At 33.9% G+C, this 14337-nt stretch overlaps 2 protein-coding genes across 2 annotated transcripts; one reads left to right on the plus strand and one right to left on the minus strand.

Moving 5' to 3' along the window:
* Positions 1 to 577: 577 nt before the first annotated feature.
* LOC114354504 (uncharacterized) lies at positions 578 to 9385 on the minus strand. Its single transcript, XM_028306912.1, has 12 exons — positions 9153 to 9385; positions 8265 to 8377; positions 8029 to 8167; positions 7616 to 7717; positions 6857 to 7022; positions 6639 to 6766; positions 6326 to 6368; positions 3231 to 6242; positions 2624 to 3142; positions 2037 to 2216; positions 1590 to 1844; positions 578 to 1131 (listed from the first exon to the last, which is right to left on the minus strand). The coding sequence occupies exons 1-12, from the start codon at positions 9231 to 9233 to the stop codon at positions 923 to 925; spliced, it is 4947 nt and encodes a 1648-aa protein (XP_028162713.1). The 5' UTR covers positions 9234 to 9385; the 3' UTR covers positions 578 to 922.
* Positions 9386 to 9936: 551 nt separating this feature from the next.
* LOC114354536 (BTB/POZ domain-containing protein 1) lies at positions 9937 to 11352 on the plus strand. Its single transcript, XM_028306959.1, has one exon. The coding sequence runs from the start codon at positions 9937 to 9939 to the stop codon at positions 11275 to 11277; it is 1341 nt and encodes a 446-aa protein (XP_028162760.1). The 3' UTR covers positions 11278 to 11352.
* The last annotated feature ends 2985 nt before the right edge of the window (positions 11353 to 14337 follow it).

Genomic DNA, 14337 nt, shown 5'->3' on the forward strand with positions numbered 1-14337 from the left:
TCTTACGTAAGATCACAAAAATGCACAAAGTTAAAATTATACTTTGAAAAAGTGCGAGTAACCGCGCAAGTGCCGAGTTTCGCTCGGATGCGTATAAGAAAACGATTTCCATTTCCATTCATCCTCATGAATGGCCCCTAAGCGCCTAATAAGTTACTCGATAAAAACCGTCGATAAAATTTAATAGGATCGAAGTTATGCAGTATTTCTAGACATAAATCAAGCTTTGCGATTTTGACTTTTCAAACACCCAATTTACCTATTTATTTGCTTTTTCGAGATAGTAAACTATTGACTTCATAGACTTGACTATATGCTTTCCTGAAAGCCAATAAATTAATCTACTAGTTACATAATTACTTTTCTTATAGAACGAACGACTTGCCAATACCTATCTTGATCCGAACGGAAGCAGACCAAAAATTTACAATTTTCCATATAGATTATTCACCTTCAAATGGAGATCCTGTTGCTCCATTTGTCCCATAGTGTATCAGGGCAGGGCCTTAATTATTATTAAAATTTCAAGTCGTGAAATTGCCAACCATCAGGAATCACATTATAATAAAAAAGCAAGTAAGATTCTTGATTTTTTATATTTCATTATCTTTATAACTTCCCTACCACTTCCAAAACGAAGCAGATTTTCATAAAATCACAGTTTCCATCAAGAAATTTTAAATAATATCCTCTTAAATCTAGACATTTGTTTACAATACATGTCGTTTTTACTTAAATGAATTTTATACATAAGTAACATCACATGATGTAAATAATAAAAAAAAACATATCATAGAGTCAGCCTTTTTTCGTGCCACTTCTGGGCATAGGCCTCTTCCAAGACATGCTCAAGCAAAGATGCTGCGTATGTTCTTAATGCAACTTAATATTTTCTAAAATAGTTTAAAGCTACGCGAAACCATTACTGTAACTGCATCTCCGATAGCAATCTTGTCCAAGTAGGAATATTTTTCTCAGCCACAAAATCCCGCAACACCCTTTCCATCTCTGGAGACACTCGTTGTGGATGCCAAGCCAACAGTGGTTTTACAACTTTGGCCAGGTCATGCCTACTGATGCTAATCAAGCTGGTATACANAGTATACACTGCCTCCTCTATCTGGCTTGAAGCTAAAACAAAAATATTATATAGATTAATATTTATTTACTTACATAGAATTTACACATAAATACAAGCTGCCCTTTTTAATTTCCTGGAACTCTAGGGTATTATTAAGACAACTTCAAAGAATCGAATGGCATTTTTTTTTAATTCAGCAATTTATTTGGACTTATTTTTTCATACAAAATAAATCGCCATAGTTTTAAAACCATGTTAAAACACATTTATGTAAAAAAATATCAATATCACATTATTTTTACTTAAATAATAATGAATGATTTACATACTTATCAATGAAAATTGTGACTAGATAACTGGATGACAATTTTGGAAAAAAACTATTAAGATTGATGATATCTTCGAAAATTTGCGTTTAGGAACACATATACATATTATGTACATACATATTATACCCCTAAAATTTCCAAAAATCAAAAGGAGCACCTGGTATAAAAAGTATACTCACGATTGTGTTTTAACATATCCAGAAGATAGTTTATAACTACTTCACAATTAGATCTCATATTTTCATCTCGATAAGGCTTGAGCAATGGTCCCAATATAGATGCACAAAATATCTTCGCCCGTTCAGAGACCTTATCACTCTTCAAAATTGTCATGAGTATGCCAGTTATCATGTTCCTCTGGCACCATCTTGGGCCATTTCGTTTTGCAATTAATAAGACAGCCAACCGAAGTAGCTTTTTTTCCAGTGGTATACCTGAAACAAGCAAATATTACTATTGAATAACATTAATAAGTCTACTACACAGGCTATTTGTAAATCAGATGTGTGAACACCTAATCTTGTTTTGAAATATGTTAAAAATAATAGACATCAGTTATAAAAAATATATTTAACTCAAGATTGGTCGAAGTTCCCTACAATAAAAAAATTAGAAAACCAACATACCTCGTGTTTCATTGATGGCATTTTTGTACATCTCTAGAATCTTTGGTTCATTCCAATCTGTGATTTTGTATGAATATTTTCTATTGAGTATGGTCTTTATCTCTTGCACTCTGTTGGATTGATCTTGGCATTTGTAGTAATGCAATAAATATACCATAGTAGTCACCATTGGACTTTTAGCTGAAAACAAAAGAAAACCAATGAGGGTATTGTTTGAAAATCTGCCGATGTAAGAGCGCCTTTAAAACATAATTTACGTTTAGCTTTGAGGTACTTTAAACATTACGACACCACAACCGCTGTTGGCGTTGAAGTTCGTTATGCGAACCACTCCTCAAGCGACCATCAAAACTTACGCTCGTATTCAAAAACATTACTAAGAAGTCTTCCAGTGCGCGTGGACTCACAAGGTGACACACGAACCAATCACAGAGCTTCTATTCAACGCTGTGCGTTCGATTTGCTGCTTCAATTAAGCAAGCATCGTTTATGAATACGGACGTTAATGTAAAAACAAAGCATTGAAATACAACTGACGAAAGTAATCAGAATCCATAAATAATAATAATGTAAAACATTTAACTCACCAATGCCCATATGAGCCAGTGGTAAAATAAGCATCCAAACCTCCAGACATTGCTTAATTAGAGGAACGGCCTTGTACTGCATGCAGTACAAAGCATCTATCATAAACAGCCTCAATCGGCTCTTCAGTTTAAAATAGCGGCAGAGAAGCGCAAAGAAATGCGAAATACTCTCAATCTGATCAAAATGAGGAGTAGCATTGAGGTTAAACAACTTATACTCTATGACCCACAGTATCCGTTCAACCACGTCACTCCAACTGCCTCGCAGTTGTGATATTACATATAAAAGTATCTGTTCTGCTTTTGTCATAGATGGTCCTGGAGGAGAGTAGATCTTTTTAAATAGCTCCATTTTCCGCTCTGGATCTTCTAGGTATACCATAAAGCCTGCCAGAAATTGTTTGCGGTCCCAATTCTTAATAATAGCGACTAGATTATTCATTGCATTCTTGGTATCTTTTTGAGGCAACTCACAAATCAAAGCGATTTCTTCTTTTATTTTTGTGGATATAGCAGGGTCTGAAAAAGAAATAATTTTTAAATAAAAGAGAAATAGGTATACCAGCTGCATGATACATTTTTATTTTAAAGTAAAATAAAACTATACCTGGAAGTATCTTTCTATTCTTCTTGAAAGGTTGTTTCCCAGTCTGTTCCAATATTTTACAAAATATGCTATCTTTTGGATATAATTTTACTTTATCTTCGTGAACTTGTTTTGTAGGGATCTCTTTATCGTCTGTGAACATATCTATATCTTCATAATTCAATAACCTCTGGGTTGATGAACTTTTATTGGGCGTTGAACAATCAACATCATGCATTCCATTTATGTTTGGTGATAGAGGTCCGGTATTAGTAACATTGGCATCGTTTTCAGAGTCCGATAAGATATTAGAAATAAGACTTGCATCATGCTCATGTGATTTAGACTGTGTAAGGGTTGAACTTCGTAATGTTCTCTTACAATGTATGTCTGGATTATCATCGGAAAGCCGTATTGGTCGTTTTCTTGACTCTTGTTGATCCGCATTTGCTTCGCATTTCACATCTCTTTCCTCATTTCGGTGGTTACTTTGAACCTGATTTTTTTTGTCTAATACTGCTTTGTTAATAGGGCTTATCTTTGTTTTTTCAAAACTTTCATTTTGACTGTTTGCAAGCAGTTTCTCAGGAGACGACAGTAGAGAGACATTCTTAATAATATCGCATTTAACGACTGCAATCACTAGTTCTTTTTTGCATTTGTCATATACATTACTCAGCACCTTTTCCTTTTGGTCTGTATTTTTTTGGGTAAGAGATATTGAATTTACCTCCTTAGCCACTGCTTCATTTGAACACAAAGTATTTGTTTTATTTGTACTATTATGTGTGTCTTTATTGCTGTTTGAACTTTCGGTTGAAATACCAGCCTCATTTGTGGCCTTACTATTGCATTGGCTTTTATTTTTTTTAGTCTGTTTAATTAAATTTAATTCGGACATGACTTTGATTGCATTTTCGTAAACATCTTTATCGTTCAAGGACGCGGCATTATCACTGGGAGCAATGTGTTTCGAAGGAGGTGAAATTTGTAATGGTTTGTGGCGCATTTTTTTGATTGGTGGGGTTGCAGATCTTATTTTACTTTTAGGCAACAACTTTTGTCTCATTTTTTCTAGTTTAGTCAATTTACGGTGTTTTAATGTATTTTTACCATGGCGCTCTTGGGTAGTATTTTGTTTTTCAAGCAATCTATCCTCAAATAAATCTTCTTCTCTTTCAGACAAATTACTACATTCAATCATTGAAGATAATGGTATAGAGTCTTCATCTATTTCTACAGGTTTACTTTTTTCCTTTGCATTACTTGCCGACGTAATAATTGAAACCTTATTGTCAGTGAAGAGATTACACTTGACTTCATCTACTTTTGTTAGTTTGCCTTGCTCCAATGTATTCTTGGCATTTTCTCCTGCACATATTCGATTTTCAACCTTACTACCCTTCAATAAATTTTTCTTTCCCTTAGGAATATCATTTGAAATTTTGTCAGTATCAGATTTAGTTTCAACATTATTACCTAGTGAAGATAATGGCACTTCATCATCATCTATCGAGGGACTACTGAAAATCTGATAACCTTTGTTTTCTGGCAACAGCTTCTGTGTAGGTTTATCTATCGTAGTTAACTCGCCATGCTTCAATTTACTTCTAGTGTAGGGCTCTTTGGTACTATATTTTTTCTCAAACAAACTCTCTTCAAATAACCATTCATGTCGTTTGGGTATCGATGTAGAGATATCGTCATTAAACAATTCTGTTTCTGATGATAACAGCGGAGAGTCTGGGTCTAATACTCCAGGCATCCATAAATGAATGGATGTAGACTCAATATTCTCATTCTTAGAACAGTCCAAACTTTCCGTTTGATCTGGCTCATTTATAATAATTACCGGTGGTGTGTTTTTCACTATACTTGTACTGATCTTATTTGATGTGGAATCTGCGACATTGCCAGTAGAGCCAATATTAGGGCGTTTACCATGCCTTTGATCTCTTCCATATGTTTTTCTCACCAAAGTGAGCTGTTCTGGTGTTTGATAACTGTTAATGTCACTTTTCTTAGGTTTCTTTTTTACTTTTGAAACTGTCGCCACATCAGAACCTGAAGCTGTAACATTTTTCGCGCATGATTTTAATCCCATATCGTCAGTTCGTCGTGTTATGATAATACTATTTGTTTCATCTTCTTTCCAACATCCACTTTTTGGCATATTACCTTGCATACTATCTAAATACTGTTGATTCAATGCATTAAACTTTGCTTCAAAGTATTTGTAAATTTTTTCAGCATCTTTGCAAGAGAAAGTGCTTGTTTCTAGACTGGGTTGTGAAGTAATATTACTGTTACATGGTTTTGATGGCGAGTTGGGAATGGGGGTAATTAACTTATGATGTAATCGCATTCTTTCCAATATCATTTCAATTTCCCAATCCCCAGAACTATTAGCAGCAATATTTTTACTATTATTTAATTCTAGACATTCCCTTTCACTAATTGATTCCATGGAAATACGCTGCGAAGTGTCATGCTGATTATCACCAGGCATCGTGATTGAATTAGTAGTCGCACCTTGGACTTCAATATCCTTATCCTCATCAGGGCTTTCGTCAATGATGGGAGATATTAATTGTCCAACCGCAGTTGTATTATCACAAAACATATCGAAAGTCTCTGTATCCGATAAAATGTCTGTACCAATATCCGTTTCTGGCAATTTAATAATATCTGATTTCTCAAATTCGGGAAGACTTAGTGCCATATCTTTGTTACCATTCGTAGTTTCAGGACTGAGAGTGATTCGTATATTTTCATATTCGAACAAAATAGGACTTGTAGCCACGTGAGCATAATTCGATTCAAATAGGATGGGACTTGTCGAAGTATTGACAAGTTGTTTTTTCCGATTGTCTGCAATATCTGGATTGAAAGGGCTGTGGATGAGGAAGTAATCGGGACTATTGAAACATTTGTCCGAAGACGCGAGTGACGACCCCCGGCCCGTATCTGTATTGGTTAGTTCAGTACTGTTGTCCCAATCGTGATCATTATCTTTTTTGGATGAAATAATTCCTGTAATAAATGTATCGCAAAATTAATTAAAACCACTAACATTATAAAAAGTAATGTCCCATGCAATGCAAAATTTCAATTACCTTCAGTAACATTCTTTTCAACGTTTTCTGCAGGCAGTGTAAACTGAAAAAAGAAAGAATATATTAAGTTCAACATAACATAGTTTTATGAATTAAATACATATTATTTGAATAATCATCATCATCATCATCATTTCAGCCACAGGACGTCCACTGCTGAACATAGGCCTCCCCCAATGACTTCCACATCGCACGGTTGGTAGCGGCCTGCATCCAGCGCCTTATTTGAATAATAATTAAACATAATATCATATGCTTCTTTAAAAAACAATTTTTTCATGTGGTGCAAGTTCCAGACTAAAAGTAATATTACCTTGAAGGACTGTGGCAACGAAAGCAAATTATTTTCATCTGTTTCACCATCACTCTTATCACTGTCGATAATTTCTGTTTGGGTCTGATATTTCATTAGAACATGTTTTCGACGGGAACTCAGCTTTCCTGCAGAGTAGGTATTTAAAAAAATTGTAATTAACAAAATAAATAAAACAAATTGTTATAATTGATTGTATCAAGTATATCAATACTTACTTTTGCCCAACGCAACACCACTGGCCATACAAATGTCCTTTAAGAGTATCTCCTTTGCAGTTTGAAGGTTTGCTATTTGCTTCTCGCAATCCCTAAGGCTGGTTTTAATAAGCTGATTTTCAATTTTGCTTGATTCCATGGCGGTTTCATTTTCTTTAAACAAAATCTTCAAAAGAGAATAATATAAGATAAATAATATAAGAGAAATAAATAAATGTGGGAGTAAGTAAATAAGTAGGCTTGAAAGTGCTCTAGCTCAGCTAAAAGTAGTACACAGAAATTTGAATAAACAATAAGTGATACATGTAACTAGTATGAGTTGTGTTATTGTGTTTTAAGACATCACAAAATTTTTAATTTAAGATAATCTAAGAATTAGAATAATAATGACAAGGGCTAAGTACTGTGGGATGTTTTGTTAAATATTCCCTACTAGCTTTACGCCCGCGGCTTCACCCGCGTGGAATTTTGTCTGTGTCAGAAAAACTATTTCGCGCGCGTCCCTGTTTCAAAAACCGGGATAAAAACTATCATATGTCCTTTCCTGAGACTCAAAGTATCTCAATGCCAAATTTCATCAACATTGGTTCAGTGGTTTAGGCGTGAAAGCGACACAGACAGACAGAGTTACATTCGCATTTATAATATTTCCCATACTGAAACTGTCAATGTGCCAGTTATACCAGGAGTAATTCTCGGATAAAAGTTTGGTCGAATCTGGTCTAAGTAGTATTATAATTCATATACTAGTTAGTTTACCTGCATTTGATTACAATGAGACTGCATGCCTTCATAAAGGTTTTGAGTATGTTCATACTTTTCCAGCAATTCCTTATTAACATTGTTTAATCTATTTACTTCCTGAAAGTGAAAAAGATAAGATGAAACATTTTACACATACATGAACGAGGGACAAATGTTGGAATTGTGCTACATTGGTTAACATGTTGAAAATCCCAATTTAAAGTTGCCTGAATTCTGCAGAATAATAAGGCACAGCTTGTTGATACATATCTGTATAGAAAATATTTTGTTAAAAGATACATTTTTCAGTTTAAGGTTATTAGATGGTTGAAAGCGTTCAGCCCTTAAACAGAAATATCAATGCTAAACCGTGATATGATAAAGGCCAATATTATTATGATAATCCTTTTAAACAAAACCATACTTACTTTTTCATAATAACCTGCTTTATCTGCAGCATCTTTCAATTCAATACGTATTTGCTTTATTTCTTCTTGAAATGCAGCAATATCCAACTCAAGCTGTTCACAGTCTTGCCTCTTGTCATAATAAGTATCGATTAGAGTGCTAAAAATACAATATTTTGTTTTTAGAAATTACTGTTTTGAAAAAAATAAATAAAATAAAATAAATAAGTAATTAAAAACAACAAATATAAACTTACTCTGCACATATTATTCTCCTTTTTGTAACTTTCAGAGATTTCAGACATTTTTCACTTAAATCTGGTATAATAAATTTCCCTGGATTTTCAGGAGGTTTTGATATTTCAGTCCTCTAAAACATAACATATTTTCGTCAATAAGTCATATAACGGATGTAATTAAACTTAATTAATGGTATTTGAATCTAACAGAGAAGACTTTGTACACACAAACATGTAAAATACTCTCACAATGCATTAATATTACTAGAACCTTGCAACTGCATGTTTATTCGATATTTTGATTTCTACTAGATCAGTCACTGAATGTTAATATTCACAAATAGATTTGTAATTATTCATAATACAAGATTACTTGGAAGGCATGAACTAATTCTTGTTAGTTAGTCACACAAACACACAGTAGGAGACTTGCAATACAGGAATAGTAAGTAAAAAATCACAAACATAACATTTAATTTCAGAGTAACTGCAATATGGCACCACTTATTCAGTGTATACCTAAATCAATCCTGTTTAACTTCCAGCCCATAATTGCCACAAATTGTGATTCAAAAAGGCATCAGTAAATATAGTTGCTTCACTGCTAATGGAAATACTCATGGTCTAATGTAATTTGCAAGTCTCATAAAAAACATGAAATCTACTACAGCAAAAAATATTTGTGATAGAGGACTTCATCATCACGTTACAAATATTTTACCAAATACATTAAAAAACTTAAGGTTATTATAACATGAGCGCATCCAAGTGATTGGTTAATAATTATTATTAAGTCAAGTAAGACAATTCATAGCAATTGCGGTTAGTTTAATTTAATCAAATTCATTTTGTATCAAGAAAGGTGTTATGGTTTTATAAATTATTACAATAGTTAACCTCTCTTACCGCGGATTCATATGCTTCTGAATGAGTAGTGTTGAGAAATTCTGCAATATCAAAGCCTGAAAGTGCTTCATCGATAGACATGTTGCACAATAATCTTTTCTATATCTTGACTATTCAACAATGATTTGTTTGGAAATAAAAACAATTATTACCGGCGCGCGAACACATTTTTGACAACTAGTTTTTCAGCCGATTTTCGATTTCTGCACCATGTTTATGCCATGCTCTTTGGTCTATGCTTTGGCTGACAGACTGACACTACTATCNGCTATGTATTTATCTATGGTAGATAGTGTAGTTAATATTGATTGAGCTCCCAAGTTTGAGCTCAGTGGTCACTATTTGGCGATATTGCTGTTGCCCCAAGCCTTAATTTTTAATTTAAAAAAATCAATAGCTTCTTGTCAATGTCATTGTCATGTTTTGATTGGTTTTGATGATGTACCGTTTGTTTTGCCTTTGTTGAATCTCATTTTGTGTTGTACTTTTGCTGTATTGTAGTTAATACATTAGTTACGGAGCGTGCTGGTGTACTTAATTAGTTGTAACTTTCAATTAAAAAGTCACATTCGTATGCTTGTGTTAAATTGAAATTGCTATCTCTTAGTAAATCTAAAAGTTAATTAAACACATTTTTACTACTTTAAATTTATTCAAACTTAAATTTTATCACGCGGTGCCAGGATACACTAAGGTTTGTACCTCAATTTTATAAAATACCTGTACTCTGAGTTGATTATGCCTCGTTAAAGAAAAGATAAATTGAATATTTTTATTTTTACAGATGGGCTTTAACAAAGTAAATAACGAATTAACTCAGACCAACTTGTATGATCGTGTAAAAAAATTATTAGTTTCATATGAATGGAGTGATTGCTGTTTCGCTGTGTCAGGGAAAAAAATTAAGGCCCATAAATTAATATTGTGCATTAGCAGTCCTGTTTTTGAAGCAATGTTTTATGGGCCTCTATCCAGTGACAAGGAAGTCGTAATTACAGATATTGAACCAGAAATATTTCAGCAGCTACTGAATTACATATACACAGACAAAGTTGAAATATCTTCTATTGAAGAAGCACTTGAATTACTGTATGCATCCAGAAAATATATTTTAGATCACTTGACTGATATGTGTATTGCTTACATACAAACTAATATTTGTGTGGATAATGTTATTCAAGTTCTTAATTATCCTGACTACGACAAGCAATTAACATCATGTGCACTGAAATTGTTCTGTGAGCATGCAAGATATCTATTCAGAGAAAACATAGATATGATTTCGTCCTCTTGTATGGAAATAATTTTAAAAAGTGACCAGATGAATATGAAAGAAGTGGAACTCATTAAAAATGTATTTAAATGGACTAAACATTACTGCCAACAAAATGAAATTCCTGAAACATTTGAAAATAGGCATGAAGTATTGTTCAAAAATGGGTTATTTGAGTTATTAAGATTCAACTTACTATCTTTTGAAGAATTAGAAGAAATAACAAATAATGTAAATAACATTCTTCTCCCTAAAGACTTAAATTATATCAAGAAATCATTGTTGTTAGAATGTGAAAATAATGAAAGAAGAAGCCTACATAAACACAAATATTTGCCACGCAGCCCCCTGAAACTGCAATGGTATCTTTGTTACCGAAGTCCCTTGAGACCTGTGGCTCCTTTAAATATAGACTTAACCAATTACATCAAACATTCAAGGATAAAAGCGAATAAGTCTATATTTATCAATTCCCTTTGCATACCAGCCCGAACACCACCTAATTTAGCTTTTTATAATGATAATGTGCCAAAAACTTATACAGAGCTGTTATCAGTCTCCATTGTTTCAGTTTCTGATAACAAAATACTACAATCTAAAAAATTTACCAGCACAGTGAAATATGATTCCTCTGTTGAAATAGAGCTCAGTGAACCCTGTTTTATAAAAAAGAATATGTGGTACAATATCCAGTTTATGTGGCCACAAAACCAGTTTCAACCACATTCATATGTAGTAGAAGTTAGAGATCGAATCTCATATGGTTATAAGACTCTAACAATTGAGTTTGATGACTTGAGTAATGGAACACCTGTAGGAAGTTTTCTTGAAGGATTGAAGTTTTGTTTTTAGTTATTAATCCAATATTTATTCATGTAACCTTATTTGAAATTTATTTATTAAACTTACCTTAACTTTACTTATCAATTGTTTTTTTAAATTAATACATTCATTACACATGTAGTAGTAAGCGCTAGTATGCTTAGCAGCAGGGCCGCTAGTAAGCGGCCGCCCGCGACTTCGTACGCGTGGATCCCGTTTTACCCCCTTCATCTATCTTACGCGGTTTAGATTTTTTCATACAAATGTTTTTTCCCGCTAACTCCCGTTCCCGTAGAAATTTTGCAATATCCTGTAGTAACTAAGCTTTAAGTTTACTAAGGTACCTGCAATCCTGCATGCCAAATTTCAAGCGTCTAACTTAAGCGGTTTAGATTTTTCATACAAAAGGATTTTCCCGCAAATTCCCATTCCCGTGGGAATTTCGGGAATTCCTTGTTGTAACTAAGCTTTAAGTTTACTAAGGTACCTACATACCAAATTTCAAGCGTCTAACTTAAGCGGCTTAGATTTTTATACAAAAGGATTTTCCTGCTAATTCCTGTTCCCGTGGGAATTCCTAAGTATACTATAACCTGCCCAGGAGTATAAAGAATAATTGTACCAAGTTTTGTTAAAATTCGTCGAGTAGTTTTTGTTTCTACAAGGAACATACAGACAGACAAAAATTTTTCTGATTGCATTTTTGGCATCAGTATTGATCACTAATCACCCCCTGATAGTTATTTTGAAAATATATTTCATGTACAGAATTGACCTCTCTACAGATTTATTATAAGTATAAACTAGTTTCGGTACTACCGAAATACTTACGGGGCTACGAAGTACCTACATTATCTTCTATCCTTAGATGATATAAATAGTCAATACAAGTTCAATAGCCTCTTTATAAAAGAAACGCAACTGGTTTTTTAGATACAGTTTTCATTATTACCATACCAGTATGATAAGGTCAGCGCCGTCCATACGCGTGCAGTTCGTTTATTCACAAATCGCGCCTTTCATAAAAATGCGCCTATGATAAGAGAGAAAACTTGTGTAACTTTTTGAATGGAAAGTGGTAGGTAGGTACCTATTAAAGTTAAATAAGTACCCTAGGTAGGTAATTACTGCCACAATGTAGCATGTTAAAGTCAGGATTACTGCTTTACCCTGATAAATTTCCTAATCAAAAGAAATTGATCAAGAGGTGGAATTTCCTAATGACGTAGATTCCTTAAATACGTACTGGCAGGTGTAATAGGTGACGCTCGTGAACCAGCGGATTGCGGAAAGCCTAATGTTCACGCACGATTAGCATATTATTTATCACCTACAAAATAAGTATGACGTGATAACTTATGACAAGTGCATGAAATTGTTTAGCTGTTGTGATTGTCGGTAAACAAGTGCCTATTCACTACTGCCTTGAAGGGGCGCAGGTCATACTTGTTCGTAAAAAAATCCGCAGGTAAGAAATTAAAGTAACAATAAATACCTGCCGTGATACTTAGCTAGCGCCTTGAGCACTAAGTTATGCCATGCGCATCGGGCAAGCAGATAACCAAGGTGACATCAGCAAATGTTGCTTACATTAGACCGTAGACGTTTTAAAATAAACGAAGCGCGTAATCTTTGAAAATTGATTTGATGTTATCGTAGTGACCAAACTCTGTTGTAGACTTGAAAAGGAGTCTGCGAAAAGATTAGCTATGAAAGTTTTTAATCGTGATAAAGCTCGAGTTACTTACTTGAGATAAACAATAAACTCCATCTAAAAACTAATTAGGTAACCTTACCAGATTTACCAAAGATAACCCCTAACTGAACCTGTGACTTCCGGATTGAAAATACCTAGGTATAGTTCCAAAATACTGGACTGTCCTGTCGATGACATTGACAGTGGGGCGCCACCGTCAATACCGGATCGCTGGTTCAGATTTTTGCCATGTTGGAAACCATGTAGTTGAACGATGGTAGCGCCCCCCTGTCATTGAGTTTGGCGGGACAGTTCAGCGTGGGTCATCTATAATCTACTTAATCATCTACTACTGAGATCACGAAAGCTAAAAAAAATACATGCCGACTTATACAACGTGTCCCAAAATTCAAGGATAAGCCGGCGCCGCAGGGTGGACCTAGTCATGACTGCTTTAGGAAAAATAAGAAAAAAAATCTATCTCAATTATTTTTTAAGTTACACAATAAATTATGAAATTCGTCGAAAATTGACACCCCTTATGATATTTTACATTACCACGACTACAATTTTTCGAATACTTCAGTGTTTTTGTTTGTATCGGCAACTTAAGTAGTGCTGCTGTCCACCCCAATTCTTAAAACCCTCAGAATCCTTGCAGTTTTTACACAAAAGTTAATCAAAATATGATATTTCCTTAAAATTTTGTACGATTTTTACTTACACTCCACTTTGACTCGTCGTTTTGTAAAAAAACAGTATGAACACCACTGCGGCAAGTTTTTTATAAAGTTGACGCAACTATCCAAGATTCCGAAATGGTATAATACACTATGAAAAANACACGTTGTATACAAACTCATTCGATAACAGGCCAACACTTCTTTCTTATGACTTTTTGTTCTTTTGTGGTTAATTCATTAGTTGTTTACCTGCACCTGCTCTAAGTCCTTCTACGTCATTTAATTTGACGATGTTTACACAAACGTGAGCGAAAGATAGAACGCAGTTATTCATTTTTGGACATCAGTGACATCACACAAAGGCATATTAAGTTGGTTTCTTGGTTTTCAATTCCGGTGGCCCCTTATCACGAATATTATGATAGGTTGTAGAATGCCTTTCTATCATTCAATTTAGATCTAACTACTTAACTGTCGTTAGAGATAAAGCAACTGACATTAGTAATTAGTAATCTAGTGCCTGATCTAAGCAATGCAATGATTTTACCATTAGGTAGATAACTTTATCATAAATACCTACATCTACATATTTTCCACGATAAGAAACAGTCAAACAGTAAGTTTGAAGGACCTAATAACTCGGTCGTTATTTAAAGTTATATCAGACACGCCTACTTAACTAGGTACTCAAAATACATGTAATCGACGGTG

The sequence above is a fragment of the Ostrinia furnacalis genome, unplaced genomic scaffold (assembly GCF_004193835.3).
Source record: "Ostrinia furnacalis isolate ACB-3 unplaced genomic scaffold, ASM419383v2 OfSCF2054, whole genome shotgun sequence".
NCBI classification, from domain to species: Eukaryota; Metazoa; Arthropoda; class Insecta; order Lepidoptera; family Crambidae; genus Ostrinia; species Ostrinia furnacalis.